Source organism: Apodemus sylvaticus, chromosome 21 (assembly GCF_947179515.1).
Source record: "Apodemus sylvaticus chromosome 21, mApoSyl1.1, whole genome shotgun sequence".
Lineage (NCBI taxonomy): Eukaryota > Metazoa > Chordata > Mammalia > Rodentia > Muridae > Apodemus > Apodemus sylvaticus.
In genome coordinates this window covers 55077300-55092945 of record NC_067492.1, presented here as the reverse complement: position 1 = coordinate 55092945, position 15646 = coordinate 55077300, and the positions used below count along the sequence as shown (strand labels likewise).

The following is a 15646-nucleotide window of genomic DNA, read 5'->3' as shown; positions in this document are numbered from 1 at the left end:
ATCTTTACAAGGTACATTAGATAAGCATGACTTAAAAATCTCTTAGGAAACAACACAACATAGACATGGGGCTTATTTTCCTGACTTCCATTAAGTGAGGCTTGATCAGAAAGGAGATGTTCCTGATGTTTACCCATACTCAGAACCAGCAAAGTTAAATATTATTCTTTTAAAAATGTTTACTATGTAGGACACTGAGGATGCTACAGCTCTAGTTCTGTTGTCAGGAGCACCTGAGACTAGCATTTAGTCCTGTAATAAGGGGTGTGAGGACTTGTGTTACCAAACAGGGGGCACTGAATGACTGAAGTTGTAACTCTTATGTTTTGAAAACAGAATGTTGGAACCCTTCCATTCCCACATTGCCTTGCCTTTGCATAATCTGAACTCTTCTTTGGGACTTCTGAAGGAACTTGGTGAGTTTCACTAGATATATGCTTGGAGCAGTAGTGATTTTCACTATATAAACCAAAGAGTTGGTATTAAGCAAAGTCACTGATTATTTCATCTAAAACATCGTGTCAAAAAATGAAAGAGATTTGGGGGACAACTAGTGAGAACTAATTTTTGTTGCTTCATTTAATCTTCAGAAGTTGGATCTTTAAAATGTGAATATAGAATATTGTAGGAAATTATGAAGATAAATTCTTAGGATTAAAAAGGAGTTTTAAGTAATAATTTTTAAGTTACTGTTTTTAAAGTATAAAAAAGTCTTCAAAAGAAGCTGCACGTGACACTTTAAAGTCTCTTATGCACAATCAGAAAGTTTGGAACTTAGAGACTATTTTGAAGACTTAGTAGCAGTATTGACTTAAGGAAACTATGTGTAGTTTTTCTTCTTTGTACCTTGTTACTCATGTTTTTTTAAGCTTCAGGACATTATTGAGAAAACTCTTTTATAGAACTTTGGTTTCAGAAAGAATTTTTATGTTTGGAAAGCTAACATCCTTAGAATGTTAAGGACTGACTAAAATATCTCGCTTCAATCTTGTCATCCTCTCAATTATGATACAAAGCTTTAAGGATCATGTAGGAGTCCATTTCCGAACATCTATACACCCACACAGTAATTATTCAAACTATTAAATGTGTAATATTTTGTCTTTTATATTGCCCCATAGATAACATTTTTGAGACTTTAATCAGGTAATTTGAGGCCCCAGGATAAGAAAATAATACATGAGTCTCGGTAGGGTTCTAGAATATTCTAGATTAGGCTAATAAAATGGCTTAGCTGTTCAAAGAACTGCTGCCAAGTGTGATGACCTGAGACCTAGCCCTGGAAATCATACAGCAGAAGGAAAAACTGACATATATGAGGTATCCTCTTGGTTCCACACACTCGCTCTTCTATGTGTGCTTTCCAAAATAAATAAAAAATTATTTAGGTTTAGCATCCATATATAGAATTAAATTCTGGGAAATCGTGACATAAAATCTGGGTTTAATAAATTTAATTGGTTTTAATACAAATAATCATATTGAAATCTCCTAATGTCAAAGCTGAGGCACGCACTTAAGTTGTACTAATTCTGTGACCTTTAAACTTATTCAGAATTTCCAAAGATTGATGATATCATTAAAATAACGTCTTCCTCATACAAATCACACATTCATCTGGAAGAAGGGATTTTTAGTTAATTGGATTGGTCAACAATTCTCTGACTTTAACTTGAATGTTGAAATTCAGTTGTCTTTTTTTTCCCTTCAAAATGTACAATAACTAGACAAAGACTCAACCTTTGTCTGTGTTCTAAAAAGGATAGAAGACCTCTCTAACACGTTTGATGAGAGAATCCCAACTACATATCATTATAAAATCAAATGGAAAGACCAGACTTTCAGCCACTTAGGTAATACTGTTAAGACCTCCTAAAAGTTGCTCCAATGAAAAAAATATTCTTTTAAATTATCCAAAACATGTAGTAAAGGTACCACAGCTTCGTGGTAGCAAAACACTCTCTGTCCCATTCACAGGACCCACCATGTAATAGGGATTAATATATGTTGTATGAATAGATGGATGAATGAGTGGATACAAATTAAAAGAAGGTGCATAAGTTAAGCAGTTGCCAAAATCTATGTGCCACTTCACTCTAGAGAATAGGAAGACACAGAAAAATTATAAAAGTGCCTCCTAATTAATATGGGAAATAAAATACTTGACACTATTTTTTTAATGCTTTTTAAAAAGTAATGATTGTAAGCAGACTGAAACAATGATGTTATTAAATCAAGTAAATGTTTTACAGTTCTATGCCTGAGAGCCAGACTCTCCAGCAGATTGTTAGTTTCATATCCAGGTCTATCAACCTTCACCTAACACCCGTCAGTTGATAAGACTTTATTCTGAAAGTATAAAAATGTCAGTAAATTGATAATTTCAGAATGTTATAGGCTGCTGTTCTTTATTCCTTTTAAATGACATTATCTCCAACAAGAGTAGTTTCATAACCAATGTTTTATTTATCATGTGAAGTTTTGTTCAATTTTGTTTTGTTTATAGCTAAATCATTATATTTTAATTGAAATAAATATTTCTAAACAACAACAGACAACTAAAATAGAAATGTCTAAAGGCTTAGGACCAGTGATTTATTCTGTAAAATACAATGTGAAAAATTTTAATTTTTTTGTTCTAAAATAATTTATATACGTTCCTTTCATTGCTTTGCATCTTTGTCGAAAAACGGTATTTTAAAAATGTTCACTCTAATGATGTTTTCTAAAAATCTGTATGGCACAGGATTTTATTAGTATTACTAAGCCTATTGGCTGAAATGTCTCTCCATTAATGATAGGAAACATTCACTGAAGTCAATTAAATAACAAAGCGATGTTTAACAGTGAAGGAAAGGACCTAGATTGGCTTCCTCAGAAGGGCACGGCCATTTTCTAAAATCTTAAACGTTTCTGAAATATTTTAGGAATAAATCATAATTTTCATTGAATGAAAAAGGAAAGAAAAGTAGATCATAGGAAGCAAGACCAACCCTGATTTCTAACCATTTGATTGAAATTTGAAGTGGATGGCTAGGGTATCACTCTTTGAAGCTCACCTTTTAAAATGGTATAGCCAAGTGCTTGCTCATGAAGATACTGGAGTTACTTTAATGAGACTAGAATTATGATCCTTCTGCGCCTGATGTTTAACAAAGCTGAGCTGCAGTTACTAGCAATGGTTTCTGAGTCAAAGGTACAATAGGAGCAAAGTCCTGTTTCACAAGAGGAGCCATCATATAACCTTCCCCACACAGTATGAACACTACTCCTTTATAGAGATACCCATTTCTGCCATTGTCACTGTAATCATCCTGGTCAAGACTTTCAGTTTTCCCAGTTGTCTTCACACTCCAGTACATTTGCTTGATATTCCAAACAAATACCCTTCCCACCAGTGATCTCAAAGCTCTTTCTTACCTATCTCATTCTAAGAGAATGGAACCTTGGCATGAATTCTTGTTTAGAAAAGTGTTCTTAACAGAACATTTCAAAAGAAATTCTGGAAGGAGGGAGCTGAATAAAAGAAGCCCACACAAACTTCAGGGACAAATTCTGTGACTTGATAACGGCCCCCTGAACTCTGTGGGCTTTGTATGTCAAATGTGAGGTCCTTGAGCAAAGAATGAATTTGTTATTTAGGAAAGGAATAGATAGACAATCTCCTTCATCCATGGATGGTTAGATTTATAGACTGATAACTGTAGACAGTGACTTCTCTCAACTCACAAGCTTGAGTCCCTCAGGAAAAAATCTCATGAGGTATCTGCCACAACTCCATCTGATCCAATCTCCACAGAGCTGACTTGCGAGGTTAAAGTCTACTGTCAGTAACTCCATGTCTCTTTCATGACCTCACTACCACCTTTCCCCCTCTGGAGCCTGTTCACTGTGCTCCCTGGACTCATACTGAATGGCAGAAACATAATCTTTCACCCCCATAAAGTGTCCTTGCCACACTTCAGGCCTAACTGAAGTCTGTCTGGAGAACATTATTTTCTGCAGAACTCTGAAGTGGTGTTCACACTTTCTCCCTTCCTTACACACATCTGGAAGTGGAGACAGCCCAGTGTCCCCCTCCATCCTTATTACTGCCGCTTCTGGACCATTCTCCCCTCTTTTCTAACATTCACAGCTTTGGCCCTCCTGTCATCTGAAGATGTTCTCCATTAGCTTGCTTCTTGCAGTAATTATTCATTTGAGCCTGTTTTCTCATATCTTAAATTTACCCCCGGATGCTTGTTAGTCTCTTGAAAGCTTGACATCATCCTATGCAATTTTGCTATCTGGGTAAATAAATCTTAAATTCATTAGTTTCTCAGATCTTTTAGCTCTTTGTCTTTAGTGACTGTGCCTTCCATATACTCTTTGATGGCATGGTATTGAGAGCTATGTTGCACCTCCAATACTCTACTTTGAAGAATGCTACTGATAATCTGTCACTTTATAAAGTCTAACAACTTTTAAAAATTAATTACATGAGGAGACTCGAGATTTAGAAGATCAAGTTTTTAATTTCTTCTCTAGCTATATTAACCTCCCCAAATTATTTAATCCAACTCATGGCTTCATGCACCTGCATAATTTATACAGCCCCTAGACTCCAGCTTTTATATTTTGTAAATGAGTTGTCCCATTTATTATATTTTGTGATTCAGTTGGGATGAATAGTTTATATATTTATAATTTATTAGAATATTTACAATTGCAGAAGTCAAATATTTCCTTTCATTCTCAATTGAAATATACTCCAAAATAAGAATATACTTTGAGGTTTTTTGCTTGTTTGTTTGGAGTTTTTGTTTTGCTTTTTTTCTTAGAATCTGATACAACCTAAGGATGAAAAATCCTAGTTAAATATGAAAAGTTAATGTAAATATTTTATTGATTTATCAGTAAAATATAAAAATGAATTCACAATGACAAGAAAGTCAGATTCCCTAGAGGCCTCATGTTTTTCTTTAACTTTCAGATCGTCTGCATGGTAAGTCCCAACTTTTTCAATATTTCATATGAGCTTAGAATTATTAATGTTGTGACCAACTTAAGCCTCCACTGCTTTCCTTAATGAATACTTTAGAAAAGTAAGAGTTTTATTATCTGAAAAGAGAGTTTGTCTTCTCCTCTCTATGAGAATATGCGAAAATATTCCTCTAAGCAATATTTTCTTCTAAGCAATCAAATATGTTCCCGCCATGAGAGAAGAGTGCTGTGAGACAAAGAGACTCGTGAGGTGTTCAGGTGGCATTCTGACAGAACAGTAAGAGCTGTGTCGTGATTGAGGCGCTTCCTGCTCATTGTATACCTGTCATAGAAAGAAGAACCAAAAAGCCTCAGCATGTAGTCTAATTTCTGGAAATACAAGGGAGGCTGGGTATAGAGCCAATGAATATTAATGATATTAAGAGTGGGTTTTAGATGTTTATTGTTTGAAGTAGTTTCTTAGATACAACATTTAAAAATTATAGGTAGAGAACTCATTCATACATCCCATGGCAAGATTAACAGAGTACTTGAAACTCATGGTATGCTACAGAGGTTCAGGAAAGAGGTAGGTTAGTATTGTCTAGTATATACATTTAAAAAGTGATGAGGAATTCAAACATAATTTAAACACATTTTATTTGACATAGGTAAATGCTTCATTTCTATATGTAATTAATATATAAACTCAGTAATATATTTGGATCCCTTTTTATTATTAAGCTTTTCAAATCTGGTAGACAGGGGAGCTTGTCAACACATTTAAATTTTGGGTACATTTCATGTATTCATAAAAATCCATGGCTTGTAGTTTTTAAGCACAGCTTTTGACTGTGTGCTTCCAAAGAACTTGACCACTTACTCCTGTATTTATATCACCTTCATAACACATGTCATATAGCAAATGTACAATAAATATTAAAAAAGAACAAGCAAAGAAAATACAAAGTAACACCAAAGTATTTGGGATAAAGTGTCACAACCTGGTGACAGTTGTAAAGTTCATACTTACTTTATCTCTGTCTCATATTCAAGCTAATTATTAGATAATTTAACATATTTGTATTTATTTTTATTAGATCTTATAAATTGCCCTATCAAACATAGTATCTTTTCTTCCAGACACAACTTATCAGAATAAAATTAGACTCGAAGAGTAGGTTATTTTGGAATCAAGATTATAGCCAAGGACAATTATGCTAAACTACTTTGAACGCTGTGGAATTAATTTCCCATGATCTTAAGTATAAATGCTTCATTTATATAACAGCCTCTAACCATGCAGGTCCACAGTTAAATACATGAGCATTTTGGTGGGTCAGTGGCAGTCGTATGTCCAATGTGAAAACTTAACATCCTACCACTTCAGACTCCTCAGCACCGCTTCTGCTCAGGCAGCTGCCCAGGGAACTATCAAATGCAGGGTTATATAGTGTGTTCTTCCTTGTTCTACAGTTACACACACACACACACACACACACACACACAGTATAACAAGAATGTAGAAATGTGAGCTGTACAAGAGACACACACATGCAGGCACACACACACTGACACACACACACTTAAAAGCACAGAACTGTGAAATATGCAGGAGAAACACACACTCACAAGCACACTCGCACACACCCACACATGCATGTACATGTGCCTGTGAGGATGAAGGCTAGTGTCACGGGCACATGACTTTGCTCTTGTGAAGGATTTAATGCCCTGAGAGTCTGACACTCTTAATAACTTTGTAACTTTATTTTCAAACTCATGCAGTGTACTTGAGTCTGCCGGCATGCTGAGGCCTTTTCTGGAGGCTTGCACTTTGGCTCCCAATAGTCCTTCCTCCTGTCATCACCTCCTGCCTTTATGTTATACATGCTTAATCATCTGCTATTGGGTTCTACCAAGTGGCTTCAGCTAACACTTCCTTCTATGGAGATTGGGTGTTAGAGCAAGAAATGTCTAAGATGGGAGTGGGGTTCTGAGTAGCTGTGAAAGACATGACAGGTAGACACTCTTCAATAAAAAGCTTTCCTCCATTTATGTTTTCTCCGATCATTTACCATTTTCATTTTGGGGGCTCTGAAAATTATGTAGCTGGTTCAGGATCACGTGATTAAACGGATTATATAAACCCTGTGTCAACACTGCACAAGCTGTGTTTTATGTACTACCCAGCAGCCTCCATTCCCATCTCTCTCCCCAATTAAAATGTTCCACTCCATCCCTCAAAGATGACCCTCAACATTAACATGTTGATGGCAGCCTATGTGGCTTTCTTGGTGTCTTTATCACCAGAAGTAGCAGAGATCCATCATTTTGTTTTAATGTTTTGTGCTGCTCGGAGCTGTTTGCAGACCCTACCCTTGTCTCTACACACTGCTGCAGTTGGTGTGTTGTCGCCTGTCACTGGCACAGTATGAGGTGTTCATCCTCTTCCCTTTGGACGTCTGAGTAGTTATGAAAATCAGCTGCCTTTTACTGGGTGTGTGAGAAGCCGCCTTTTTCTGAGGAGTATACTGAAGGGAGATTTTGTGATTTGTGAATCCTTGACTTCTCATATTTTGTGTATCAGAATAAATTATAATGTTTTGAGGTATTTAAACAAATGACAAGAAGTTAGTCCCCCCCCCTGAAATTAAAGTTAAACTTAGAATTAAAATATGTGAATCCTTGGCCTAAAACATTATTATCACTCTGTACTTTAATGTTGAATGATAATCTTAGAACTGCATCAAGAGTTGCTTATAAGATACAAGACGGAAACTAACATTTCAGTAGAACCTGTAGCAGGTAGCTTTATGTGGAGCCATTGCACCCTCAGAAGTGGGGGCACTAGGATAGTGCTTTATATTATCTTGCCAGTTAATAAAAGTTTAACCTCTCAGGAGCTTGACAATTATAATGGGATATGTATTTCTATATAATAAGGTAAAATATTATTTTGATAAATTTCCCTTTTAAAATCATAGGGCTTAGATACATTTTTAAATTTATTTTTTGATGATTTCATATAAATACTATATTTATATCATCTCTACTACTACTTCTCTCCCTTTCAACTCTTCTAGTGTCCCCTAAACCCTCTCAAATTTATGATTTCCTCTTCCACATTTAATATATCTACCTATATACCTATTCATGCAACAAAGTTTGTTATATACCTACCTACTTACATATGATATACATATCTATATCTACATCTACCTATCTATTCCTATATTACCTAAATCTTTATCATCTATCTGTCTTTATATAATTCAATAGATACCTGTTTAGTGCTGTTTGTATGCCCATGTGCTTATGGCTGGGCACTTGGGATTGTAAAGCCTATCAGGGGCTTATTCCTAGAGAAATTTAAAGCAAACCACTAAAGAACTATGAAGACAGCCGGGCAGCTCCCGGTGAGCTGATCCCCAAATTCAGATTAGGAATTCAGTGTCTTAGACAAGTACATGAGTGAGGAGAATAGGATGAGTACCTGTATTAATAACTTTTATAAGGGATTATCCAGATTTAAGATGGGGTTGGAATCAGAGTAGAATCAATGTGGTCCTTTCTCCACAGAATGACGGGAACTGACGGAACGATGTTGCATGTGAGTTTGTGCTGCTGGCTTTAGATCTAGCATAGGCCATGCTACCAGCCCCTCCCATCTTCCCTTGAATCCTTGGATAAAAAACACAGACACACAGTTGTTCACTTTCAACTTTCCTACTTGGCACAATCACTAGGTGCTATTATTTTCTGCCTGGAAAAGTGTGCCTTTGCCAATTTATTATCTCCACTTCTCCCACCTGCCCTAAACTTCAGTTTCAAAACTCACCTGAACCCGCCTATAGGAGTGGCCTGTGTGGATGCTCTGGTTTGATCTCACATGGGTCTTAGCTCTTCACTCTCCAAAGCATGGTGAATTCTGTTCTCCTTCCTTGTGTCTCTCTGCCTGCCCCACCAGGGACTTGGAAGTCCCACCTGTATCTTCCACCCAGCAATTAGCTCACGGCTTTCTTTACTGAAAGAGCAAGTACCAATTGGGGAACAGGACCTTAGCATCAGAACTGCCCCCTACAGGACTAAGCAGCAAAATTTGACAAAAATTACACTGTGCAACAGGTCTCATGTGGGAGGTTTATTAAAAGGGAAGGTGTAAGGGAGCAGAGAGGCTGCCTCTGGGTGGAGCAAGGGAAGAGGGGAAGGAGGGAGGAAAAGTGCAGCTTTTTATGGGGTTGTGGCTGCATACACAGGAGGACATGAGACAAAGGTAACAATGGGAATGTGCTGCCTCTGGCAGCAGAGATGATGTGTCCTGTGTTTCTGGGTCCCCTGGCGCTGACCATAAAGGTGCCTGATGGTCCCATTGTTGTCAGGTCTCTAGGGCTGACCATAGTGTTTCTGATTGCCAACATTCTTCTCTTTTTCTTATAAGAAGCAGAGTTAAAATAAGAGCAAAATTGAGGCAGGGATATGGACATCAGCTCTCTTTTTTTTCTTTTTCTTTTTTTTATTTGACATATTTTTTATTTACATTTCAAATGATTTCCCCTTTTCTAGACCCCCCACTCCCCGAAAGTCCCATCAGTCCCCTTCCCTCCCCCTGTTTTCCCACCCAACGTTCCCACTTCCCTGTTCTGGTTTTGCCCTACACTGCTTCACTGAGTCTTTCCAGAACAAGGGGCCACTCCTCCGTTCTTCTTGTACCTCATTTGATGTGTGGATTATGTTTTTGGTATTCCAGTTTTCTAGGTTAACATCCACTTATTAGTGAGTGCATTCCATGATTCATCTTTTGAGTCTTGGTTACCTCACTTAGTATGATGTTCTCCAGCTCCATCCATTTGCCTAAGAATTTCATGAATTCATTGTTTCTAATGGCTGAATAGTACTCCATTGTGTATATATATCACATTTTTTGCATCCACTCTTCTGTTGAGGGATACCTGGGTTCTTTCCAGCATCTGGCAATTATAAATAGGGCTGCTATGAACATAGTGGAACATGTATCCTTATTACATGCTGGGGAATCTTCTGGGTATATGCCCAGGAGTGGTATAGCAGGATCTTCTGGAAGTGGAGAAAGAGGAACACTCCTCCACTGCTGGTGGGGTTGCAAATTGGTTCAACCACTCTGGAAATCAGTCTGGCAGTTCCTCCGAAAACTGGACATCAGCTCTCTTAAATTGCTTTTTGCTATCCAAGTGCATTGCCAATTTTGGGGTGCAGTTCCCTCTTACCGTGAGAACACATTCAATAGTTGTTGGCATCAGGCTTTTCCCTGGCCAGTGGTTGGTAATCCTATAAGATGAACTGATTTCTGATTTGATTAGATTTTTTTTTTTTTTGGATTTGTCATTGTGGAGAAGAGGGTGATTAAGAAGGGTACAAATAATTAAGCAGAAATATGAAAAGAAGGGTTATGAAGGGCAGTATCCATTTTTATATGGGGTTTTCAAAGGCCCAGATACCAGAGGCATTGAGTTCCTTTTGTTTTTGGAGGTCTGTTTGAAGTTGTTGGATTTTGTTCTTTACTATGCCTTTGATGTAGAAGCAGCATTCTTCTTGGAGAAAAAGGCAAAAGTCACCCTCTTCAGCTGTAAGGAAGTCTAGTGCTCATTGGTTTTGAAGTATCACTGCTGCCAGGGAATTGATCTGTCCTTGAAGAATAAGTATGGTTGGGCCACCTGTTGAAGATTTTGGATAAACTGGGGAAAGAACTGATGGTCAAAGGTTAGGGAGGTAGCCAGTAGTGTTCTTGTGGCAACACCCACAATTATTCCTGCAACAGCCAAGGGGTGGTGGGGAGGATTTTAATTGCCCTTTTGTTGTGCCAGCAGCTATTGAGTGTATCAGCAGATTTAGCTACTGCTTTGTGCTCCCAATAGGACACACCAGTCCAAGAGATATCTGGATTCCTGAATGAAAGATACACATACACATGCCAGTTAATCTTGACTATCTTAAAGACCAGGCATTTCCAATCCTACCCTCTGCAAGCAAACACTCCCCTTTAGTACCCCTGAGTTAACATGTTTTGAAATCTATATTTCATTTCCAAACACCATTGGGGAAGTGGCTTGTGTGGACACATTCCCTTATTCTCACCTGTTGGCAGGTCTTTCGGTCTGGTCTTTCTTCTTCTCCATCATGGTGATCTCTGCTTTCTTCCTCTCTCCCACAAACTTCAAAGTTTGGTCATTGGCTTTTTATTGATCAATCAAAAACTGATTGGGGACAAGGAACTTCAGCGTGTGTACATGCAGATTCCTGATTTTGGGGGATAGATTAATTCATAGCATTAGAACCAATCTCCAACCTTTCACCTTTTCTCCCCCTAAAAGGCTCTTCTTTGAGACATAAATGGAGCATAACTATGTAAATTACAAAATATGATATGCAATTAATATCAAGTTCATCATATTTGTCAATTAGATAAAGTACTTTACCAACTATTCTAACTAAAGAGCTTATAATTCTTTACCTAAATTGTTCTGATTTTAGCTTGCATCGCCATCTGAAAGCCATCCTTTCAAATCTATATTGTATCTGTCAATGCTATATAACTTAAATTTGGGTAAGACTATAATTAGTCTTCAACCCCATAAGAAATCTGAGAACAAATAAATATTATCTGAATATTCAGGAAGCACAAAAACATAGCTTCCAAAACTTAAACAAATTGTAGAGACAGGAGATTATCTGGGCAGTCCTCCATTCCTCAAAACGTTGGAGCATCTCTTCAGCCTTCTGGCCCAGAACTACCTGGAAGACCTTGAAATGAAGCAGGGATATGAAAGACTAGCTTAACCTGTCTTCACAGAACTTAACAGTCAACTGTTCCACATCTGGTTGTCCTCTTTGGACAGTATTTTTTTCTGCAGGTTAATAGGGAAATTTTTGTCCAGTGGCTACATTATTAGAGCAACTCTATATGAAAATTTTGATGCTCAATTTCTTCTTTGAAGGAGAATGGGGAAGCTGTCAGAGGCAAACATGTTCATTGTCAAATGATCCTTAATAATATAATAACATTAAATGTCATATTCTGTGAATTTCTGATGTTTTTGAAGACTGTCTATGTAAACCATATCTGAACTGGTAAACCACACTTGAACTACTCTTAGATGTTTCTGTTTGAGTAAATTCAAACACTTTAATAATTAAATCAGAATCTAACATAACCATGAGTTTACTGCTGGACCTTAACTTGTATTACTTAATCATCTTAAACAGATTGTAATAGTAGTTATTACAAGGACTGGCTCAAAGCCTTGTATTCTTAAATGAGTTGCATAGGCAAAATGCCTATCTAAGAGAAAAATAGTAAGTTCAAAGTTTGTATCAATATACAGATTTGTACCAATGAAAAACTTAATTCTATATCAATATATAAATTTTGTACCAGTGTGTTGGAGAGTTGTACTAATGCTTTGAATTCCCATGTCCAGATGCTGATGGTCCTTGTACCCAGTTGGGCTTTGATCTATAAATACAGATGCCAGTGGACAATGGCTGGGCACTGGGCAGAACACTTAGTGTTGTGTGGGTAGGACACAAGAGAATCATGATGACTCAAGGCAGAAGTATGGGATGCAGGAGTGGCAGGAGATAAAGTTTACAGCCATGTGAGATTTTGTGTGGGTAGCCACTGGTCACTTTCCCCATTGGGCCTGGGGTAGCAGGGGAAGGTTTAGAAATGCACAGCCTTTGAGGTATACTAAGCATTTAAAAATAAGCTTGTGTGTGTGTGTGTGTGTGTGTGTTCTTCATCTATGGATCCAAAGACTGACTGGGCAGGTGGCTGAAAGCATGGCCACCACAGGCATAAAGCAGTGAAGCAAAACTTCACCACTACACCATTGTAAAAATTTATAACTTTAATTTTTCATCAATTTCAAAGATTTCTATCAATGTAAGATTATTGCTACCCAATGATTTGTTCAAGAATAAAATTAGTAATCCATCCTATCTATTTCCTCCCTGTTCACAATTATGACCATTTCCAAATTATCCCTTAAAATGACAACCTATCTGTAATTTGCAAAATAACCATAACCAGACACCCAAACCCAAGGAATTGGCTTCTTCCAGCTGAATAGGGGTGAGAAGACATTCTTTAAAGGGATAGGGAGAGGTAGGAAAATCATAAAAACTGGTTAGACTTAAGAAATGTAGCATTGGCATTTGTTATCTAGTCTCTGTATGCTTTGAAGGTTCAGGGCTTGTCTGAAGTTTTGACTGGGTCAGTCTGAATGGCTAGATGAACAAAATCCATCAGGAATCAGCAACAATCCCTGAAGCTGTTATAGAAGCAAATTTCTGTACAGCATCAGGAAGCAAGGCACTGAAGAGCAGGTCATTTCATCATCTTAGGGATGAATCTTGTCAGCTGTACATTCTGCAATATGTGAATCTCATATCCCAAATTGTAGTACTATTAAGATATTCCTATGGACTGTGCAAGGTACACAGATCAGTTAAGGGTCAAATTTTTGCTCCTCTTTTGAGCAAGTGAAAGATAACTGTCCTTTTTATGAGTTAATTTGATTAGTAACCAATTGTGATAAATATTCATTCATGTCATATGAATGAGGGCAGGAAGAATCTGAAGGATTCCATGACCAAGATTTATTTTCTAATTTTAGCTGAAGTTTTGGCTAGAGATATTTTTATATCTAAGCTAGTTACTGTGTTCTTCCCATGTTGAAGAATCAGCAGATCAAGCTACCTGTCCTGTTTGATTTTCTCAAATCTTTCTTTTCTGTTGCCAAGATTTTCAGGGGGTCTAACCTTGTCATTTCTCATCCATATCACTCTGGAAAAGATCCAGAGCATTTTCTCCTTTCCTGTAAACACAAATACAGAGCCTCTCTTCCAGAAGAGCATGTCCTTGGTCCAGTAACTGGAAATCATTAAAGGTATAGTTTTACCACTCTCCCAGAGGAATTTTAATATAACAATCATACTCATAATCACATGATTTTGATATTTAAAACAATTCAAAACACTTAAAACAATCTAATCAAATATCTGTTGAGACAGTGTTTCTTCATTATCCCCTGCTTATGACTTACAAGTTAAGATGAAAGGCCTTAATTATTTATACATCTATGTGAACTGAAATCCTCCCTTCTGTGGAGATTAATATCTCTGTGGGTACATAGGGTAGTATTGTTGGTATTGGGACCTCTAACCTGTGACATCACATAGGCGACATCGTGACCTATATGCCTGTTGCCAAGGCAACAGCTATTATGTACCCAGAGTCCATTGGGCTCACCTTTACCTGCAACCATATTACCATCGCTATATATGGGAGTAGCACCTCTCTCTCTCTCTTTCTCTCTTCCCCTCTTTCTTTCCACTGCCACCTTTGCCCCTTGCCCCCCTCAATAAACCCTATGTGGAACTGCTTGGCCTAGTGTGGTCTGCCTGCTGCTGCTGCAGTTGTTCGCCAACCCTGCCGCAGCCACCACAGTTGCTTGCCAGTCATAACAAGTATGCCCCTTTCTTTTTATGTAATTATCAAGGCCTAAGTTTCAACTTTCTGAAATAAGTTAGGCTCCCTATCCCTTGCCTTTTGGCCTAATACTTAAAGATCGAAAGCCTCAATTATTTCTACATCTATATAATCTTATTGTGTAAGCCTATTTCCAAGCTCTATTTTGTCATGCCAGACAAAAACAATCCCAGAAATCCTATGTAGATCATATTTAAAGATCCTGAGTCTTCGCCCTGGAAAGTTTCTTTGAAGCATTCTTCATTCAATCTCCTTAAACTCTCCCTTCTTGCCTTTATTTCCTATATTTGAGATAAAAGGCTTGAATTTCTTTATTTAATATTGAAACAATTACTCCCTTCTACTCTTTTTTTTTAATTTTTTTTATTCGATATAATTTATTTACATTTCAAATGATTTCCTCTTTTCTAGCTCCCCAATACCCAAAACATAATCCCTTCTACTCTTAAGACAATTATATCAAATTTTATTCCTGCCTATTCTTTGATTATTTGCTTGTAGGAAGCAGGCAGTGTCTCCCTTATGACTCTACCTCAGAGCAGTGATCCTGTCTCTTTGCCCAGCAGGGGCTCCCAGCATCTCTGCTAAGAATCTCTGAAGTGGCGAGAATCCCTTTAAAAGGACCCCAAGATAAATCTCCACAGGTGGCTGTGTTCCTTTGTTCTACTTTCATGACTTTCACAGGAACCATGTGATTTGGCTAGGCTTGCTGAGAAACCAACTTTTTTCTTCCTCCCAAATTTATCTTATGGTGTATGTGTATTCCATTTGGGAATCTCTAATTATTGTAATAGTGAGTTCTTACCTACCATATTGGGGCAATCAGTAGTCTCGAATTTAGCAATCACTTTATGCTCCCGATAGGTTGCAGCTATTTGGATTCATAAATGAAAGACACAAACACATGCCAGTTAATTTCAATATGTCTTGACTAGCTTAATGGTTGGGTGTTTGTAATACTTCCCACTGCTAGCAAACACTTCACTCTGGTACTCCTGAGTTAACATCTTTTAAAATTTATATTTCATCTCTGCTACCTCAAACACAATTGGGGAAGTGGCCTATGTGGCCACTTTCCCTGATTCTCACATGTTGTTGGGACTCTAGGTCTGATCTTTCTTCTTCCCCATCATGGCGATTTCTGCCTCCCTCCTT

General features: G+C 37.5%; 1 protein-coding gene across 1 annotated transcript in view; it reads left to right on the top strand.

Moving 5' to 3' along the window:
* Positions 1–15646, top strand: part of Iqcm (IQ motif containing M) — a 372144-nt gene that overhangs the window by 54457 nt on the left and 302041 nt on the right. Inside the window, exon 5 of the mRNA XM_052166437.1 lies at positions 337–416. Within this exon, the coding sequence (XP_052022397.1) occupies positions 337–416 (80 nt within the window). The remainder of the gene's footprint in view (positions 1–336; positions 417–15646) is intronic.